The sequence below is a fragment of the Coffea arabica genome, chromosome 3c, assembly GCF_036785885.1.
Source record: "Coffea arabica cultivar ET-39 chromosome 3c, Coffea Arabica ET-39 HiFi, whole genome shotgun sequence".
In the NCBI taxonomy this organism is placed as follows: Eukaryota; Viridiplantae; Streptophyta; class Magnoliopsida; order Gentianales; family Rubiaceae; genus Coffea; species Coffea arabica.
The window spans coordinates 5075872-5097904 of NC_092314.1; the positions used below are offsets into that span (position 1 = coordinate 5075872).

The 22033-nt window shown below is 34.6% G+C and overlaps 2 protein-coding genes across 3 annotated transcripts; one reads left to right on the forward strand and one right to left on the reverse strand.

Moving 5' to 3' along the window:
- The first annotated feature begins 5959 nt into the window (after positions 1 to 5959).
- Positions 5960 to 12711, forward strand: LOC113734319 (protein NRT1/ PTR FAMILY 5.2-like). The gene is made up of 4 exons (XM_027260818.2): positions 5960 to 6475; positions 7965 to 8182; positions 10757 to 11322; positions 11438 to 12711. The coding sequence occupies exons 1-4, from the start codon at positions 6361 to 6363 to the stop codon at positions 12324 to 12326; spliced, it is 1788 nt and encodes a 595-aa protein (XP_027116619.1). The 5' UTR covers positions 5960 to 6360; the 3' UTR covers positions 12327 to 12711.
- A 2943-nt stretch (positions 12712 to 15654) lies between these two features.
- On the reverse strand, positions 15655 to 20609 carry LOC113734320 (protein unc-13 homolog). Of its 2 annotated transcripts, none has more exons than XM_027260820.2 (5): positions 19750 to 20609; positions 18084 to 18965; positions 17504 to 17956; positions 17172 to 17358; positions 15655 to 16826 (listed from the first exon to the last, which is right to left on the reverse strand). In XM_027260820.2, exons 1-5 carry the CDS (start codon positions 20299 to 20301, stop codon positions 15850 to 15852), a joined length of 3051 nt encoding a protein of 1016 aa, XP_027116621.1. In that variant the 5' UTR covers positions 20302 to 20609; the 3' UTR covers positions 15655 to 15849. The 2 variants fall into 2 exon arrangements, with proteins under 2 accessions (XP_027116621.1, XP_027116620.1); XM_027260819.2 differs by having other exon boundaries at positions 18084 to 18986.
- Between the last annotated feature and the right edge of the window lie 1424 nt (positions 20610 to 22033).

Sequence of the window (22033 nt, forward strand, 5' to 3'; positions counted from 1 at the left end):
AAATGCATGATCTTTGACGATATAAAAAACTGCATATTTACCATGATCACGCAAAAGTATTGGTGATGCAGATGGCTGTCGAACTTGAAGAGAGGCAATATTTTCATTTCTTTGATCTAGAAAAAATATATATATTAAATCAAAAATAAATAGTTTTTGTATTTATTTTATGTGTAGTAAGTGATACATTGTATGAGAATTGTTAACAAAAAAATACAATAGTTAATATAGAAGTAGCATCAATATAATTTAATACAATTGTGTTGTAATCAAATGAAAATTACGCACCAATAGAATTGTTTTTAGCACCCATAGTTAATTAAGTAATCCCTATATAAATATAATTTGGTACATGTAGACCCCCCAAACCCCGCAAAACCAACCACTACTTATTGAAAACAAACCAATAAATGCACTAAAATGCCTCCCATCTATACCTCAAATTGCACTTTAACCCACGAATTTTGTGTGAAATTATCCCTCTAATTGCTTTTGTCCTTTTCGATTTTTTACATGTCGCTAACTGCTCCATTCCCTCTGCTATCACTTGTATATTAAAATCAATTTTTAATATTAAATAAAAAGGAATGTATTAGTTTATAATATGTTCATAATGTAGATAAATTATTAAATTTGGAAAAGGGCGTATGTTCTTATAGGCTTCTTTTCTTCTTCTTTTTTTTTTTTTGGGAAAATGAGTTTGTTCGTGTAGGTTTTTTTTTTTTTTTGGATACAAAATTGTTTTTCAAAGATTTTGGTTCGTAGTCCCTACTATGTTTAAACCATCTTTTAATATCTAATTCAATATTGTCTTTTAATTTGGCAGCCTCTATAATTTTTAATTTATTCTTTTGGTTTAAGTTTAGTTAGAATTCGGAATTTTTCAAATACCAAGAGAAACCAGATTTTTTTTAAAAATCACCGTCTTAAGTCAGGTAGAGCGCCGAAATATGAGTCAGGATTATTTCATTTATGCAGTTAGTTTCCTGATATCTGGTATGATATATAATTATGTCCCTTGGGTTTTTTTTTCATATAGATATCGTTAGGTCTTTGGCATCACTGCTGAACATAATCCAAGCTTAGAATGACGCGTTTTTTCTAATCCAGTGGATGCAAAAATACAAAAATACAAAAAATGAAGGTAATATTGTGATTCAAACTCTAAAAAGTAGGATACCATCTTTCAAGAAGTTTCATGCCTTCTTTAGCATCTCAAAAAGATGCAACATAGAACAGTTATTTGAATGCTAATAAACTCTCTTTCTACCAATTTTGAAAGCCCACCCATTAAAAGTGAAGTGAAAATTATTGCAGTCAATGCAGAGAGAAAATGATAAAAAAAAAGAATGCAATTTTGCTAAAAGGATTTCCGACGAAATTAAAAATTAATCCAATTTTAATAATGGGTGTATAGTGCATTAGTTATTAGTAGTATCTGAATTGTTTTTCTCTAATTATAAACCATTTTTAATTATTTTTTATTATCAAAAAATATTTTTTTATTTCATGCACGATCATTTTTGGAATAAAATTATGAAAATAACTATCGTAACACCTTTTTTATGTGATAAATATGCCAAAAAAATAATTAAAAAATTTCAGTAATACAAACAAATACATTTTTATAATATACAATTTATGTTAGAAATAGTAAAACCCCCAATCATGAACCTATACCATCTGCAATTATATAAGCAAGCAATACCTTATGTTAGAAATGTGATTGTGATTTTGTGTTTATGCTTTATTCTACTATTGACTATCTTTGCTTTACAGTGTAACAATAAGCAAACAACCGTTCATAGGATTTTGTAAAAAATTTTCAGAAATAATGGATGATCAGAAAATCAATGCAATATCATTCATGACAAAAAGCAAAGCAAAAGCAAAACATACTTAAAAGGCAGAGAGAACCGATCTGGAAAATTAAGCTGGCAAGAATATACTTCCAATTCTCCACAAGAAGGTTGAGTTCTGGTGAAGTCTCTGCACATAATATCTTCCACTATTGCTCATAAAAGAAACAAAATCAATACATTTACAAAATGAATAGAGAACCAAAAACAAATAAGAAACTGAGAGAGAGTGGGAGTGAGATAGTGGGATAGTAGGAATAGAGAATTTGTAGGAGTGGTTATAGGATAAGTTAAGATAGTGGGATAGTGGGAGTGAGATAGTGGGAATATTGATGGGTGATAAGGTGTGTTATAACCCACTACATTTTATGTATTAAAATAAATACAAAAATTTAGAAAAAAGAATGAGAAATTTAGAAGTCATTGAGAGGGTTTCTGCTAAAAACCCCTTCCTGAATACATATAGATATAGATAGATGAGAATGAAAAACTGATAATATCTATAATATCCTCAAGTACTACAATCAATATATATATATTTAACATAGCAAATTCATATTTACATATGAAGATAGCAATAAGAATACATAAATAATTAATGATATCAAAAGTTATTCTTATTGTTTGGATTTTGCACTCTTATTCAAATCTAATGTCAAATTTGGGCTAGATATATGCAAATTAAGTAGTATTTTAGGGTTGAATGTTCTATATCTTTCTCTTAAACTATAATGTTACTTTTTAAAAAAAATTTGGTAGAATTGGTGTTGTTATTATCATTATTTTTTTTATCAAAAATGAATATTTCAAAAAAAAATCTCACATTAAAAGGCTAGTAGTACTTTGTTTTTTATTTAGTGATTTCATAATTTGGATTTCACAAATGGTACTATTCTTGATTTTTTAAATCTATGACATTATTTCATGAATATTTTTTATTTAATTTTACCCTTTTACTTAGGATTACTGAGTTAAAAGATAAAATATTGTTATTTACTTTTTTACTTTTACTAAGCTTGGCAATAGTTTCTTTTTATTTACCGTCCCACTAATAAACTTCAAACCAAATTCCTATATAAGTGGAGTCACTACTTTTTTAAATTAGAAAGACATGGACGCCACTTCTTACTTAAGAAAATATTATTTGCACTCCATTTTTTATTATTTGCAATTCCACTATTTGTTTTATCATATAGTATAATTAACGAAAATTATATAACCAAAATGATTATTGAAGTGTGAATAACAAAAATGGAGTGTAAATAATCTTACTTATTTAAATTAATAAGAAAGTATGAAAGATGTTATATTAGTTATATTTTCTTATAGTTTTATAGAAGTTTTAATTGTTGTAAAATCATAAATATCGCAAGACAATCGGAAACGTGATGGGTTGAAGTTCAAATAGGATAACATGCATATTAACCAACAATTTGAAATGAAATGATTTTAAAAGGTAACCAACAATTTCAAATGTGAAGAGTATATGTGGAAGTTGAGAGAAATATATTTTATAAATTAAATTAATTATGAAATGCTAGAAAAATAGAATTGGTAGTGGGAAGATACGTGGAAGCTTGTTACTAAAAATTCCTTCTCAAATTTATATAGATATTATATAGATATAGATCTTCCAAAATGGAATCTGGCTATAGGGTTCTGACCCCCCAACCAGCACTCACATAACCCATTTTCTCCTTTAATCTGGGTACGCACTAATGACCTGGTAACACATGGTAGGAACACAAGAAGTTTGCGGGGCAAAAAGTTTGAGATGCTAACCATTATTAGTGCAGACTTCGAACTTTGCCATTTTTGTCGTATGAAAGTAGGGCTGTCAACGGGCGGGGTCCGGGCCGAAATTCATTATTCCAGACCCGGACCTGAATTACTATATCGGAACCGGATCCGACCCGTTTATCCGACGGGTCTTTTATTTTATGTTCCGGATCTGGATCCGGGTCGGGTCTACCCGCACAAATTTAGCAAAATTTATAATTTCTAATAAAAATGAGAAAAAAATATATTTGTAAATAAATTTCTAACTAATGCAAAGAAAAAACCAAATAAGAAAAGAAATCAAATTGACTTTACTCAAATACATCACCCTAATCAAATTATATTGATAAATATATATTTTTTAAATTATTAATTCATTTATATCCAGATCCGGGTCTAATACGGGTCGAAATACTATATTCCGTATCCGACCCATTTTTTTGTTTGACAAAACGGATCCGGATCCGGATCCGAAAAATGGAATTAAATCCCTACCCATACCCGCAATAATTTCACGGATTCGGTCCGGATCCGGGTCTAGACCCGACCCGTTGACAGGCTTATATGAAAGAAAATTTCTTCCAGAAATTTTCATCGAAAGTGAAATCTTGTCTGTTTGAAGTGCCGCGCTCCTCGTTTCCCTCCTTTTTAGGTATGCCACTATGTAGACAAAAAGTCTATTGATGTTTCACTTTAAAAAGATAGTTAAAAACTTTATCTTAAAAAATTAAATTGTTCCATAAAGCATGGAAGAAAAAATATAAGTATTTGTTGTGACAACGTGTTCTTTACAGTCTAATTTTTTTCCCTTAAAGGTTACTCAAATTACAGTTGATAATAGATAAAATTCAAATTTGTTCTGTGGAAAGTTAGTAAAGTTAGAAAACAAATTTAATAGAAATGGTTGTAAACCATAGAAAAATCAAGCGTATATAAACTAAACATACTTATGTATGGGACAATGAATGAATTTATTGATGATTGTGGTTTTAATTATTGCCAAATATTGTAAGGTGTAATTCACTCGACACTATATATTCTCATAATTAATCAATTGAATATTCTGTAATACAGATTTTAATGTTTAAATTTTTTTTAAAAAAATTATGTGATTTAACTTGGAAATATTACAATAATGATATTACTCTATATATAATCTTTATCTTAGTATCTACATAGTAATCTCAATGCTTGTTGAGATTCTCAAAATTGGAGGCTTTAATTTTCTCTACCATGCATTTGTGGATTTATTCGTTGATGTATTACTCTCACAAATCACAATAGGTTCCTTGTTCTCTTATTTTTTAAAAATTTTTAAAAATATATCTTACATGGTCCCAAATTATTAAGATTCATAATTGTTGAAGCCTGCCTCTTCAATTCCCTCATACAATTAATTAAAGCTATAATTGTAGAGACCAGGAAAGCAATCCTCCCCTTCTGTTCAGTCATTGGACTGGTAATGCCGGCCGATTCGGCCTCTCGGCAATTATTGGTGGTTCTCATTACTCGTTAGTCATTAGTAACCACTAATTGGCGCATCTTAGGATTTACTTTAATTACCTGCTTAACTATTCATTACTCTATGAAAATTCTGTACTTAATTGAAAAAGGGTTCTTCTATTAGGGCACAGGATAAGGAATGTGTCCGTGTTAAGTTGTCTAGAAAAGTTTAAATCTCTTAAGTAAAAAGTTTAATGATGAATGATGATGTTTGAATTTTATAGTGCGTGTTAGTCTTCTGTTTTTTGTGTGTTTATCCTAATCCTACGAATGTAAGATTAAAAAAGAAGAAAAAAAAAACCATTGCAATATTAGTTGCACGCTAATGAGCACCACAACCATCAACAGCTTGGCTAATGCATTTGGTTTTTTTTTATTTATTTATTACTTTTTGAAAAGGATTTTGAAAAACCAAACGAAGAAAAAAAGAAAGTTGTAAAACAACTTGGACGTGAGTTTAATTCAAGATCTCAGGAAAACAGATTGAATCAAATTAAAACTCAAACAAAAAAAAGGAAAATAAACAAACAAACAAACAAGATGGCCAGATGGGCATGAAATATTTCGACTATATACAGTAAGGACACTTAACAAAAGTGAGGTGTTGTTTGAATTGCTACTTTTTGAAGTTTTTGTAGAAAAATATATTACAACGATTTAATGTATATAAGATAAAAAGATAATTAAAAAATATATTCATGAAAAACGTAAAAATTTATTAATAAAAAACTACAATTCAAACACCTCTAAAGTCCACCTTGTATATTTTCATAAGATGGAATCCCTCATTGTCGTCACTTCAATTCATATCATGTAGTAAGCTCAAGCCAACTTCGCAAGGATGGTGTAGTGGTGCATTTAGCTGCAGCAGATGCTTCATTTCTTAAGCCCACTAAAACAATTAATAGTTGCCTGCAGCTCACATAAAATAATAATAATTAACCCCCCAAAAAGCTAAGTCATGGCCTATATTAAAGGGGCAGAAACCTGAGAGCCATTGTAGGAGTTGGCAACAACCGAAGTTTTCCTTCTCATTTCCTCTCTTTCTCTTCTCTTCTTGTTCAAGCAATTGTATAAAATAGCTAGTGAGGCACAAGAATTCACAAGTTAGTCTTGAATTCTTCTTGTTGTTTGTTGAAGTACTTGTGTAAAATAGCTAGCGAAACACAAGAGTTCATACGTAAGTCTTGAATTGTTCTTGTTGTTTGTGTAAGTTAACATGGCTATGGAGGATGGGATTAGTGATTATACTCAAGATGGAACAGTGGATCTCAATGGAAACCCTATTCTGAGAACAAAGAGAGGAGGATGGAAAGCTTGTTCCTTCATAGTTGGTACTCTTCTTTATCCTTTTTCCTTATCTCTTTGTTCATTTCTTTCCTTACCCTTTCTTTTTTCTTTTCCTGATGGCTTTCAACCATGGCCATTAGCAGAGGTAATGTGATATCGTGACTCTTAAGTGGATGTGGTACCGAGTTCATTCAATACAAAAATTAGCACAATTTTTCCCATACGTTTTTTTCCATGGGGGGTTTGGGTTGAGGGGAAATGATCCACCTACAGTAATAGTGTTATTTTGCAGGGAGTTAAACCATAAAGCTTCAAGCAATCCAACTGCCTCCATACTTCTTCTCTATTAAAAAGAAACCAATACTCTATTAACTTTTGTTAACCATACGACTTCTTTGCCATTAGACATGCATCATTAGCATTCGATTCTAGCAAACTAGCCATAAATTACTCCATTTTTTCACTCCTACTTTCAGCTTTCCACTAACCCTTTTCTATCCTTTTCAATTGTATTGAATTGAAATTAGTATGTGGTGAAACGACGTGTTAATTAGCTTTTGGTAACTTCTTCTATAATTTTAAGCCATTACCAAAATGAGTTTTTTCAAATCTTATTTTCTTGATATTCTGAAAACCTTAATATATAGATACATGGAGATGCATTAAATTGCAGCCCAACACTATTGACTATATATATATATCGGCAAAACTTGTTTTTTTGTATCTATGTATGTAGATGATTAATAATTGCACGTTGCCTACTCCATGGATGGACACTTTCTTGATTTTCGGCTTGACAATTTCACGTACGCTTCTGTCATATTTCCACATAGCCCCTAAACTTGAAGATGCAGACAAAGAACATATTATAGTTAGTATTACCTTATCATGCATAAAGATTATTTAGAAGGGAATTAAAAAAAAAGTTCATTTAGACTAAGATTTTTTTTTTTTTTTGGGAACCATGAAAACTGAAAAGCTACAATTCCTGATAAGATAATGCAAAAAATTGAGGATTCTTCATTTTGGGTAAACTTGTTAAGATGTTTCCTTCAATATCCATCATTTTCTGTGCACTAGCCTCCTAAAAGATATATCCGTGACAAGAGTAAAAATAAAGAAATAGTAGTATTTCTTACGACTTGTGTGATCACTCACGACAAGGAGGTGTAATTTGTTTGCCCATAAATTATTCATATTATATATTTTCATTTTTGTCTTTCATCCAATTCTTCAGCTAAAACCAATAATACAAGATGAAAATTCCAAAAGCTTCTGTGTCACTCGGTCCATCATGCTTATTATTTTTTAAAATTTTTTTTGGTTTTATTTGAGACCGTGATTGTCAACTATATATTAAATAACCCACTGCCAACTCCCAAGAAAAAAAAAATAAATCAATCACTTAGAATCAACTCTTTTTTTGGTGCAAATCTAAATTTCTACTTTGACCCTTTTCAAGGGTTGATTTTAATTAGAACTTTTTCTTTTCATTTGTTCTTCTTTTTTTTTTTTTCTTTTTTCTCTGAGCAGTGTATGAAGTGTTCGAGAGGATGGCATATTGTGGAATCTCAGCAAATCTCATTCTGTATCTGACCAGAAAACTGCATCAAGGGACTGTGACAGCATCCAATAATGTGACTTATTGGAATGGGACCATATGGCTGACTCCAATCTTGGGTGCATATGTTGCTGATGCTTATCTTGGCAGATATTGGACGTTTGTGATTGCCTGTGCAATCTATCTCTCGGTATGCTTCTCTGCACTAGATCAGTCCTGTCTTAACTCTTAATCAGTGTACCATTTCTTTATCATTGTTTTAGCCACTAATTAAGTCAAAGTGGATGACGAAGTCAAAAATTGATGACATCTGCCAATACTTAAGAAAAGTTCTTTAACATTTTCCATGCTGTTATTATTAAAATTTTTGAAAATTTTGTCTTGCATGTCGGAGGCACTAATATTTTGCAACACAAATATAAAAAAAGAAAAAAGAAAAAAGAAAGATGTTAGTCAAAGTGTCGATTTTTTATTTTATTGCATTATATTAAAAGGGTAAACAATTTTCAGCATATGCAGCTCTCTGAGAATGAGAAATGATTACAAAAGCATTCCGGCTTGAAAGTATTTGCAAAATGTCAATGAAATTTGGTCAAGTGAAAGAAATGTAATTGAAATGGAAATTAGAAAGCAACCATGTCTTCTGTTCAAACATGATTGCTGCACAAATGAAAGTCCGATAAATCATATCCACTGAGAAGTGAGAATAAATTCATGATTTTGCCTTTATGAAAGCCACACAAAGACAGGCGTATGGTAAGAAAAGAAGAAACAGAAGATTGGCTGGCCAAAGCGGTGGTGTCCAATTTTTTGACGAAATTGACCGTATGATTTCATGATACATCATACATCATGGCTTTTCATAACTTGAATAATATAGTACTTTCACTTGCAAGCAAGGTGTGAAGTACAAGTATGTGTACGTGTGTGTATATGTGTATATACACACACACATACACATACACATACACAATAGCTGCATATAACTATAGAGTAAATCTTATATACATTGATAGTATATAAATTATCACGGTTGGATGTACGACACATATATGCAAAATTTAGGTTATAAATTTAAATTTGAATTATGTGTTATGCATCCAATGGTAAAAGAGTATACACCGTCAGTGTATAGATGATTAATCCATAGGTATAAGGTGATATGTAATGACTGAATAGAAGTACTTTTAATGATTCTTTAGGCACAGTTACCAAATCAAGAGGCATCTTGTAATAAACAATCCAGGTCGCATTTAATTTGATTCTTTCTTAAGGCTTATCTGAACTATAGAATATATACAGGGCATGGATCATATAACAAGTAGATAATGGTATACTTTTTGACACCATATTTCGAATCTTCATCAATGGAAATTAGCATCAAATGTCTTGACTAGAATATGGAAATTCTTGATCTGCCTTGTTTAGGAATGTTGTCACATCAAGACTTATGCACCCCAACAGATTGATATTGGACATGTAATTTAGTGTATCTAACTTTTTAGTTATTCAGCATGATTAAATTAGGTGCTCATCTTTTGTTACTAGTTCTTGAATTTTGTTTATCGTATCTGTATTTTAGACAATTTTGAAAACTAAGATAAGAAACAAGAGTAATCTTTTCAAGATAATTTACATAAATCTTTAGCTTTGATACATCCAGATTTCTTCACTATGTCTGTCCCCAGTAAATGTGAAATTGTTCTACTCAACTTGTTAAACTAATTCTTTTTGTTTGAATTGCTATTTTCTGGAGTTTTGTAGAAAAATATATTATAGCGATTTGATGTCTATGAAATAAAAAGTAATTAAAACATACATTCAAGAAAAACGAAAAAAAAAAAAATTTTTTTTGAAGAACAATGACAATCCAAACAAAGGTTTCAGCATGAAAGACTTAAAAGTTAGTGAATGGAACAGCTAGAGAAAAAGTTTTTTTTTCTAGAGATTATGCAATGCTTGAAGAAGGAAGGAAAGAAACTTTTCATAAAGCAGGGAACTATATTTTGCTTTTTAATATATCTATTGTCTCCTATTTTTCTTTTTTTGGTCTGAGGGATATAATTGGGGAATCATTTAGAGAGACAACCATAGGATTATTGTAGACGAAGACCTAAGTCTAATATTGAAATGCCAAATGTGTCAGCTTGATATGAGAATAATAACTTTGTCAGAGTTGATTCCAAAAATGCATATATCAATACACGAAAAGAGAAGAATTTGATGCCCATTAAAATGCATCTTCAGATTGCTGAAACAGCATCCGCGTCCTTTCCTTTGCTAATTAATGACAGTTAGTTTGTCTAAATCAATTAATAATCAGAAAGATCAATTTCTAATCATGCTACACGTTCATATGTGATCTTCTTTAATCTCACTAAACACAAAAGTTAAGTACGAAAAAACATATTCTTTACTGGCTATGATTAGAGGCATCTGTCTTCTGATATTAATGTAATATAATATAATTAGTACAGATTAGTTCCATTAACCTTTCGTGAGTTAGCTGGATTTAGCAAGTGAAGTTTTTTTTTTTTTTTTTTTTAAGAGTTAAAACTGTAACTTCATGACCAAAAAAAAAAAAAAAAACTTTTACTATCTGTTTACTGCTAAGGTAAGATTATACAAGGCATTTATGCAAATCCCAAGTGTCCAAGATGACTAGTAGTATAGCTAGTTGGAGTTGTAAACCAAATCTAGAGAGACCATGCATGCAAATAAAGCAAATTATGCATGTCCTAACTGAAATTGTATCTGATTGCAGGGAATGTGCTTGCTAACACTAGCAGTTTCAGTCCCGGGCTTTAGACCACCTCCCTGCCATGCTGCAAATGTATCTGACTGTCCAAAGGCTACAACACTTGAATTGGCAGTGTTTTATACTGCACTTTACATCTTAGCTGTTGGAACTGGTGGGACAAAGCCAAATATCTCCACCATAGGTGCGGAGCAATTCGATGATTTCGATCCAAAGGAGAAGATCCAAAAGCTTTCCTTCTTCAATTGGTGGATGTTTAGCATATTCTTTGGGATACTTTTTGGCAACACAGTTCTCGTCTATATTCAAGACAATGTGGGATGGGCTCTTGGATATGGTATCCCTACAGCTGGGCTTGCATTGTCTATTGCCATTTTTCTGTTTGGTACTCCCTTCTATAGGCACAAGAAGCCTGCTGGTAGTCCCTTCACAAAGATGGCTAGAGTCATAGTGGCTGCTATTAAGAAATGGAGGGTACCTGTCCCTACTCATCCCAAAGAACTGTATGAACTTGATGCTGAAGAATACGCCAAGAAGGGCAAATTCAAAATTGAATCCACAACCACATTAAGGTTAGCATTTTTCCCATAATTAACTATAACTGCTTCTCTATTACTGATTAAATTTTTTTAAAAATCTGAATAACATCTTGTTCCATAGTTGTCTAACTGAAATGCATTAAATTAGGTACCTGAACAAAGCAGCAGTGCAAACAGGTTCAACAAGTATGTGGATGTTATGCTCAGTTACAGAAGTTGAGGAGACCAAACAGATGCTGAAAATGTTACCTATATTGATGACCACATTCCTTCCAAACGTACTAGTTGCACAAAGCTATACTCTTTTCATTAAGCAAGGCACTACTCTGGACAGGGGCATGGGTAAGCATTTCAAATTGCCACCAGCCAGCTTAGGTGCTTTTGTGACAGTAACCTTGCTGCTTACCGTGGTGCTGTATGATCGTGTCTTTGTCAAGATTATTAGCAAGTGGACCAAGAATCCAAGAGGCATCACTCTCCTTCAAAGACTGGGACTTGGATTTGTGCTCCACATTATCATTATGATCGTAGCCTCCCTGACAGAAAGGCACAGGCTTAATGTGGCCAAGGAACATGGTCTAGATCAAACCGGAGGCCAACTCCCATTGACCATATTTATATTGCTCCCACAATTTATCCTTATGGGAGTGGCTGATGCAATGACAGAGGTTGCGAGACTTGAGTTTTTCTACGATCAGGCACCTGAGAGCATGAAGAGTTTGGGGACTTCCCTTTCTATGACTAGTGTGGCAGGTGGCAACTTCCTTAGCAGTTTCATTCTTTCAGCAGTTTCTCGCATCACAAGGGAGGGTGGTCACAAAGGATGGATCCAAAATAACCTTAATACTTCTCGCCTCGATTTGTATTTTGCATTTCTTTCAGTAGTAGGCTTTCTGAATTTCCTTTTTTTCCTGGTTGTGACCAAGTTCTTTCACTACAAGGCTGAGATTTCGGACTCAATGGAAGTGCTAAAAGAAGAACTAGAGGGGTCAAGGAAAGATGCTTACCAAGTAGAGCTGGCAGATAACAAACGCTAATCAAGAATGTTCTCAAGAGGGCTAAAATTCATCTGCATGGAAAGGAGCTTGAGACTCAACAGGAGCATTATTTTGTAATAAGAATTGCTAGCATCACAAGCATGGATTGGTGCTTTCTCGCACAACTAAGATGAAACTAGCTTTTCCTTAAGCTAAAAAATGTACTGTTATGTTTTAGAAGCAGAGAGGAGGAATGAAATAAAGCTGTCAGAAGGCCCGAACTGGCTTTCCTGCATGGCCCTACAGCGTGTTGCAGCAAATATTTCAGCTCAGATATCTGAAATCTTAATTTGCATCTTTCCTTAAGAGCCCTATGAATGTACTACAACAAATATTTTAAGTTATCTGCTTGAAATCTCTATTTCTAGCAATTCTCTCTTGGTAATCCAGGACAGCAAATTTGCATCAATAACATGCAGTACTATGTTTTAGTTTTTTCTTTTTTTACCCCCATCTTTTGGAGCATTCTAGGATGCTTGAACGCAAATTCAAATTGAAAGGAATACATTCTTCCTTTAGTTCTCACTATTTTGGTTTTTTCATCGCTTATAGTTTCTTCGCTATTCCCATTAATTTCCCTTTCTATTTATTTCTCACTGTTTGTTGATTTTGATGGTCAGTAGCACAACTGTTTTCAGTAAAACTGTTACTTTTAGATGGCCACTGTTCAGAAAAGTAGTCAACAATAATGCTTCGCAATGCAAGGACAACAAGGCTTTCCATGTCTTTCTACGTGAAACTACCAAAATAATTCCTATGATGCTCCTTTCCCAACCAATCTAGATGGCCATGAAATTGAAGTTTGCAGGCCCGAATGCCTGTTTAGTGCATGTCATGTGTTTATCCAGATTTAAACTCAACGCATGTTAGAGACAAAATTTGATTTTGTTAGTATATATGATAGCTCTATACTGATACTTGAAAACATCTTATACCAATATAATTGAGCAAACATTTGATACTGTGTATAAGATAATGTCGAAAGCAGACATTACATATCATACTAGCCTGTTTTTAGTAGTTGATTTTGTGTCTACATTCCTCATGGAATCTAAATCCAGTGAAGTAATTATTAAAAAAAAAAACCACAAAAATGCTAAGGATTCTGTCCATGACGGTCAATGATCTTTTTCTATGTTTTGCATCATAAACCAAGCACAAAGGCCTGAAGAAAACTGGTGACTACAAAAAAAATTCTCTCAGCCTAATTAGTTTTGACGTCAAGCTGATTCATGATACCATCAGCCTTCCTGTATATCGAATTTACAAATTGAAATGATCAAAGATCAGCATCACTAATATTTGAGCCTTGGAAAGAAATAAAATAGTGTGAAGATGCAATATTGAGCCTTAAACCTCTGCTGCTAAACCAAGATGCATGTTTTAACAGACAAAAGGTCACATTTAACAACCACTGTAGACCCTAAAGTAATCCATTTTCCCCTCTCTGTTTATAAGAAGATCCTGAGACAGAACTTCATGTAAACTTTCTCAAGGAAATATCAATCAAACATCGTCTGAAGGACTCTATATATCATTTCGGGACGTGATTCAAATCTCACCTTCCATGTTCCCTTCTTGCTGCTTTCCTCCACCTTTTGGCTTTCCCACCCCACCAAAAAAGGTACCTAATCTGATCAATCTTTTTTTTCCCTAACAATTCTTCCTTTTTGGAGAATTCGTATCAAGTTCTCGTCAAAAGTGATTGCTAGAAACCTAAAGCTGACTTTAATTGTCACTACCATTCCAAATTTGTAATTTTGCTTGAAAATTTCAAGAACCCCTTTTCGTATATATTACCAAACAGATGAAAGAAGGCATTATAGATTGGATTTTAGAAAAAGCAAAATATAAATCTTTTCACCTGGGATGGGATAGGATTGGACTGTTTAATTCAATGGGTAGGCAGCCCCCGTCAGGAATTATCAGTAGGACTTTGAAAAGCGTAATGGCAACAATCGCTTTTCTAACAACGCCATTTCGATCTATGTTCGAGAAAAGCGAGAGTTCTGATCAGTTCTGGAGGGTTTTATGACTGAACATCACAATTTCATCAGGACAACAACACGCAAAGGCGTGGTCTCAAACGCGTTGGTGGAAGTACGCCTTCTGAAACCACTCTCAAAAGCCGCAGACTTTGTGATCATCTGGGGAAAAGTTAAACTCAACTCCTATCAAATCAAGATTTGGCATCCCAAATTCAGCTATCTATAATCACTTATGAGGAATGCAATTATCTGTTTAACAAAACGAACTGTTTAAAATAGCTTTAAAAAAAACGTAATTTTGAAGTTAGTAATTAAGAGAAAAATCAAAATGGAAGTTAATGCAGACTTAATTAGATTCAAGGAAATGAAGAAAGAAAGAACTTTTAATTTCAGATTCTGATATCTCTTTTTGCTAATAGCTTTTCAAATTTTCATTGCGATTTGTAGAAAGTACATTCTTAGTTGTTTATAAATATGTTAAAATCTCTTCTTCCATTGAACGTACTTTCAGTTCTTGAGTATGACCCAATGGTTTGTAAACTACAAAGATCATATTTACGTTGCAGTGACTTTGTAGATTGTCTGAGATAAAGTTGAATTAGCCTTCCATTTAGTTCTCTTTTAGCTTTGTGGTTTCTGTCTTGGAGAGCTCAGCCATCTGGTTGCAGATTTGATAAAACTAAAGTTCATTTCTATCGATGATAAGGACGGTTTTAACTTTCTCAGTCAGATGCTTTGAAAGTTTGGATAGTGCAAAACTATAAGATCTTATGCAAATGCATCTCATGTGGCCTTGACTTATGCTACTGCGGCAGAACTCCTAAATTATCCATGTTATATGGTGCTCTGCGACTATTGTTGTATGATATGGAAAACAAGGATTCTCACTCTGAACTCATCAAATATGAAAGTGAGAAGATGGGCTTGTCTGAATTGATAATCTTCTTGAATTCTTTTCTTGCAACCAGGGTAGAAACTTATGCTAGACAATTATTTCCTGTGAAAACTTGAACTCCTGCAGTCAACATCCCATCCGAAGATACATGTCAATATCAGCAAGTCAGCAGCTGCAAGAGCTCTTCCATCATGAAACCAGCGTGTTTTGCTGATGTCCTTGTGCTGATAAATTTGATGGTCGAAATCGGATAGGAACCAGTTGAAGCTTCTTCTCCAAAAGACTTGCTTCTATTTTTGAACTAATTCATTTCCCAGGTGTATTTCTCATCAATTACGGCCCATGCAGAGTGGATGATGCAAAAGAGAAAAACATATCCATTTGAAATGCTCAACCACAGTTAGTTGCTAATGCTGCGTAGGTCTATAAAAAAAGAAGACCATGATTAGTATAATGTTCTCTCATCTCCAAATATATCTTTGTACTAGTATACAACAATGAATAAATACATCATCTTTTTCCGTAAAAGTGTATTTCCTGAACTCAGCATTCAAAGATCATATGATCATATACCTGCCTCACACGCTCCTCAGTTAAGATCAACCTTAGTGGCAGAATCTCATGTAAACTGGTATTATTTTCATCCTCTTCTCTTTGCTAATTGGAATGACCTTTTTAGGAAGTAATTAGCAGCTCGATCATTTCTGTGACACAGTACCCTCAAAATTGTATTGGGATCTGATCTATTCCATCTTCCAGTTGTTGGTGGCATAGGAAGCTTCTGCCCAGCACCAACTACACCTATGCCACTGGCTTCACAGGCCACAATACTGAAATCTTCCATCAATTGTTCTGTAGATTGGCCCATTAATGCCACTACACCATCCACTGTCTCAGCTTCTATGTTTACTGCATCCTCTACGATTAGACCTTCTCCACATGTACAAAACATCCGCTTCAGGTTCTCAAAATCCTCCTCAATCATCTGATGGTCTGACCGAAAAAAGATTCTGGAGCTTCCCCCAGCAAGCAAAACCATAAGGAAGGCCTCAAAGGAAGCTCTCATTACCTCTTTTAGAGCTAGTGGTTGAGCTCTTTCAGTTACAATTGCACATAATAGAGTAAGGTTCTGCTTAAGTGTTCTCAGAGCTGGCCTAATACGTGCATTTGCTACATCACCTACATATAGACTTCCGTAGAATACAGAGTTCGAATCCCTGAAGATTAGACGGTAAGCAGCAACTTCACATACATGCTGAGTAGCAACATGAATTGCCGAGCGAGCGTGATCAAAGTAGGAGGAGGAATCCCCAAGTTGTCTATTCCTGTTGTTAATGCGGCTATGTGGTGAAGGAACAATTTTTGACGACAGGGACAATGTTTTATCAAGAGAGTTGAGCTGTGAATTGAGGAAATGTAAGGTGTTAAGACGGATGTACAAGCGTTGTGTTCCGCGACTTGTTGAAGGCCGCGGATGGTTGCCTTCATTCAGCATATTTTGGCCTGGGTCTTCTATGCCAACACTGCAGGCAGCTCTTTTCCAGAGTTTAGAAAACTTTGTTTCTTGGCTACATCGTGTTAAAGGGGGAAGTATAGGGAGATAACTTTGCTTTGATCCTGAAGAGTGGAGCAAAAACCCAGTGAGTTACACAGTGATCACATAATTTTGCTGATTCCAATGCATATTTTGATCCAACTTTTAGTTGTCTACGTTATCATTTATCAGCACAAAGAAGAAGACCATGAGGCAAAAGAGGAAACTTAGAGTAATACTGTCCAGCGGCTGCAACTTGCATGATTAGTGAAGCTAGACATTCAAAAAGGGACAACCAGGTTGGTATTTAGAGGAGAACAGGATTTCAGAGTATGATATGAACATCCCTATATATGCAATTATCTGTGTTCAGGATGATATCTTTCATTGACAACTACTTGGTGGAAAGATTCAGTGCCAGTTCTTACCACATGATGCAACAAAGGTAATGTAATCTCTGAAGAGATGCTCCAATCCATCAGTGAGAGTGTGGACCAGATCCTCAGATAAGTTCACTGGGGTATGGAGGAAGCTGTCCAAAGAATCCTTGATATGCTTCATTAGCTCTACAGCAGAATGTGCATATGGCTCGGTCTTGGACTTGGGATTCCATGTCTACAATGCAAAATTCTGTATGTCAAGTTGTTGCTGCACACATATAAGGAGTCTCGGGTATGTGTGTTACATATCAATTCATGTTAATAGATGTAAGAATTCTGCCACTGTCAAAAGATATAAATACATGTTTTATCAAACTTACTTCAGTTTCTTTGGCTCTAAGGAGTAATTCTTTCCCCTTCTTTAGGATTTCTTGAATCCATTGTTTCATGCGGTTCAGTATGATGGAATCAACTTCATAGGGCACCATCTCCCTGACAATTGCTTTGCCTCCATCTTCACATTCAACAGAGTCTTCAACCACCATCTGAACCAAAACCTTTTCCAACTTCCCAGCTCTGTGCAGCAACGTAGTTGTCTCCTCTGTGAGTGCAGAAGTTGCTACCAAATACTGCTTCAACAAAGTCCCGTAGCAAGTATGTAGGGTTACCGCTGCAACCCCAGCTGCGACAGGGTGCCATTTCTTGAGTACGGGACTAAAAATCTCCTTCTCCATTGCAGCCAAACGTTCAGTTTCATTAGCCAATTTAATGAGCACTTCACTTGCTTCTTCCATTTCAACAACAGCTCCATCTATGTTCCTATCTTTCAGAATCTACAAAGATTTAAAAAAAAAAAATAGAGAGATATAGTTCAAATATTTTCAGAAGTTGAAAATATCCAACAGAAAAGCAAAAGAGACGTCGATTCAGGATCAAACTAATATACATACTACCCTGTACCTTTGCAAATGCATTCCTCAATGATGACCTCACATAATAATCCACCCGATTGCCAGATGAAATATTTGCCATTTCTCCTTTCTCCAATTCTACTGCAAGATATCCTGGAACATCTTCTTCCAAGATCTTTGCAGCCGAAAAGACTAATGGAACAATACTCTCCATTAGTCCAATTGTTCCCTTATGAAAATTTTGATGGTAATCAAGCAATCTCATCTCTGCCCATCTCTTCAATGAAGTCAAGGCTGATGCCAACATCTTGACATACAAAGGTTCTCTATCAACTTTCTTAGCATCATTTGCGACTTCAGCTAACATAGTCAGTGATGCACCAAGAAGATCTCCCTCAACTTGTCCGGTCATAATATAATGCTCAAACAACACCCAAGTAAAACACAAGTTATGGATCGATCTATTAATTCCCAATGTAGACCATGTCTTCTTCATCAACTCAAGAAGCTCGTCAACTTCATCAAGAACTAACGTTTCCTCCTTGATATCAAAAATTGAGTACAGAAGAGCAATATAAATGTGTACGTTAATGGGATATCCATCAGCCCAATGGCAAATATCAGTAGGGGAACCATCAGCAGTTCTCCAAGACAAAGACACAACGCAATTGACTAGTGATTTCATGGTTTCTGAATTCTTTCCGGTGTCTATTGCTTTGTGTTCTGAAGCTTGGATGATTTCGCGAAGGCGAATAGCAAATTCATTCGACTTCTCTAATGGAATCGAAGGGTGAAGAAGAAGTCCAACCTCGAAAATTTTGAGCTGACGTTTTTGCCAAAAATGATACTCCTGAGGGTCATTAAATTCGGATGGTTTTAGGTGGCGTAAAAGCTCCAATGGAAGAATAATCGTCTCTGCACGCCTGCCCATCTGCTCGAAGAATTGTATCAACTTTACATGTTCAATCAGTCAGGTCAAAAAAATTTATCAACTCGAAGAATAAGCATTGTCGATACAAGCAGTGCAAAGCTATCATGTCAATAGATATAAACAGCTCAAGTAAATTATACAGTAATGTATTTTCCTCGACAAACTCTAGTGTGTCAAAGGGACCATTCCGCCAATCTATTCCAACTACCAAGATAACGAAAAAAATGTTGAAAACATCAGGGAGTGTAATTAACAGTTTCAGATTCTATCTTCGGTTTTTATGGTGAAGCATGATAAACATTCATGTGTTGGCAGCAAATGAATATGCTAATGCCCCATTTGAATAAAATATTTGCATAAACATTCTTGAAATAAAATTATTTAGTTTTTTTATCCTAAGGTATATCAGCTTCTAGTAATTAGCTATAAATTCATTCTACGTCCTTCCTTTCTATAATCCTCACTAAATTCCAATTTGCGTATAATAAGCCTAAAAAAAAATTTATATTGCTCTCTTAGTTAATTCCGAGATGATACAGATTAATTAGAGGCACATTAAAAATGAAAAAGAGAAAAAAAACATTTAAACATTTACCTATTTTGTTTTCTCATTTTATCGCTTCATAAATTATTTCATTTCACACGAAGAATTATTGTTCACTGCACCAAATTAACATACATTTTTATGAAATTTTAGTTAACTAATTGTATTTTATATTTTTTTCCCCAATTTCCCATTTCCATCGACGAAATATATAATTCTATAGACATGTTATCTACATACTTGGCCAACAAGGGTCCTCATGAGAGTTTTACGTAGCCTGTTATCACTCTGCTCCGTCACCCTCATTTGCTGCCGCATGATCTCAGCTGAGGTCATCGGCCGCCGAGGCCTAGACGGCAACGACGAGAACGCGCTCCGAGGACTCGACCCGGCCCCACCATTCGGCGAAGACGGTGCTGCCCCAACAGAGCTAGCCCTCCTTGATGGTGACTTTCTCATCATTTTCAATCCTAAAGTCCTTTTCACCCTACTCGTTACTGCCATCCCCACCCCCGGTGGCTTCACTGGAGATCCAGGTTGTCCAAAACTTGACCCAGACCCGCTTCCATCTTTCTCGTCCGACGGATTATAATACGTTATTGCACTCCTACCTCCAAACCCCGGCGATGACCGGCAAGCCGTGAAGAATATCTCATAAGCAGCTTCACGAAAATCATCCCGGTCGAGGCCTTCGAGCTTTCCGAAAGGCCATACAAGGTCCGAGATGGCCTCTGCGGGATCCGGATCGGCTCGGGGAGAAGGCTGAGTGGATGAACGGGTAAGTTGGCCCATTTAGGTGGCTTTGGCCTAATGATGGGCGGTGGTGATGCAGCAGATTCCGGCCGTTATCTTTATTGCCAAGTTTCCGGCGGAAGCGGGACAGAGAAGGTGATGAACATTATAGAACTGTTTTTTTTTTTCTGTTTTCGTGAGGACAGAAGAAGAAGAAAGAGAGAAATGGGATAATAATGGTTAGAAATTAAAGCAGCAAGAGAGAGAAGAGGAGAGAGATGGATGGTTTTGGGGCGGTGTAGACTTGCGAAGAAAACGAGAGAAGACAAAGGTGGTTGCATGAGCATTCCGGGTTTTGCTGATATATACGAATGTTGCCTCATTTGAATAAATGGCAAATTTTGTTTATATATCCCTTTTTTTTTCAGGCTCGTTTCTATCTCTTTTTTTTCCTCCCCCTTCTTTTTTTTTTTTTTTTTTTTTTTATTCTGGAAATTTCAATTTAAAAATTATTATTTCCAAGGACAGAAACACGTAGATTCAGAATGACTTCATCATGCATGCAAAGCTATTATTAATTTTGTGACATATTATTATTTACGCGACCAATGTCTTTGGATTCTTGTTACTTGTTGAAAGGGAAGTAAAATATATAGTCGAGAAGTAGTCGAGCTAGTTATGTTTTTTGGTCGAATTTATTCACCTGATAGTGATCTGGGATAGTTTCAAAGATGCCCTTTCTTTACTGATCAGCTGCATGTATATGATTTGAGTAAATGCTATACATAATCTAAATGCTTTTCGCAGCTAAATTGTTCTTTTACCAGAGACAGGTCTTTCCCTGAATATTCTGAGATAGACTAGGGAAGGAGTGTCCGGCATCGCGCTGGTGTTTGGTATCCGTGGTTAAAGAAAATTTTCAGTTCAGAACACACAAATTGATACACTATCATGTAGAATTTTCAAGACCAATTTTTTGTTTCTTCCATCATTATGTAGGAAATGGACTGAGTTGAGTTGATTTTGAGGATTTGATACGAGCTTGTGAAGTCATCTATCATCAAAGATGCCAATTGTGTGGTTTTGACACTAGATGGTGCATTCACTAGAAGAAGAGGTCAAGGTTATCTAGTCAATTAGTGATAAGACTGAATTATTCTATTCATGCATTGAAACATCTTGCATCTCCCCCCCCCCCCCCCCCGCACAACAACAGAAAAAACCCTATAGACATCTCTATGAAGAGATCAACTTTGACAAATTCCGATCCATCCGGTTAAAAGACTAAAAGAAAATTAGACTTTATCATTTGATAGAACTTGGTGCTTGCCGGGCGTTTAAGGTGGCAATTCTGCCGTAATGAGCATGTCAATATGCTAATCATTGGTCTACATATGTAAAAGAGTTGTTTCAAACAAAATATTATGTTGAAATCTTATTCTTTTAATTATTTAACTATGTGTAAGATTGGACTCTCACATGGTTGATAATAATTGGAATCTGTAATTAGACAAGTCTTAGTTGAACTCCGAGAGATTGAACTCTAGCACAAATGATTGTCCAACTTCTGTTGGTCTAACTCCACTTTGCATCCTTAAACTGGTAGCACCTTTTCACTTCACACCTTAAATTTTAATTTTGGACATTTTGCACTATAAACTCTTAATTTTGGATACTATACACCCTAAACTCTTAAATTTATCCTATTTAAATATAATAAATAATTATGTCATGCGCAAAATTAACTAATCACAATGTTATTTTAATTCTAACTATGATCCATCAACTTTTT

What these genes read in the sequence shown, in the direction of transcription:
- LOC113734319 (XM_027260818.2), top strand. Translation starts at nt 6,361, where the DNA reads ATGGCTATGGAGGATGGGATTAGTGATTATACTCAAGATGGAACAGTG. An exon ending in AGCTTGTTCCTTCATAGTTG is followed by an intron (nt 6,476 to 7,964) that starts GTACTCTTCTTT and finishes TTCTCTGAGCAG; the next exon opens with TGTATGAAGTGTTCGAGAGG. An exon ending in CCTGTGCAATCTATCTCTCG is followed by an intron (nt 8,183 to 10,756) that starts GTATGCTTCTCT and finishes ATCTGATTGCAG; the next exon opens with GGAATGTGCTTGCTAACACT.
- LOC113734320 (XM_027260819.2), bottom strand. Translation starts at nt 20,301, where the DNA reads ATGGGCCAACTTACCCGTTCATCCACTCAGCCTTCTCCCCGAGCCGAT. An exon ending in TGAGGACCCTTGTTGGCCAA is followed by an intron (nt 18,987 to 19,749) that starts GTATGTAGATAA and finishes GAACATGTAAAG; the next exon opens with TTGATACAATTCTTCGAGCA. An exon ending in TGAGGAATGCATTTGCAAAG is followed by an intron (nt 17,957 to 18,083) that starts GTACAGGGTAGT and finishes AAATCTTTGTAG; the next exon opens with ATTCTGAAAGATAGGAACAT.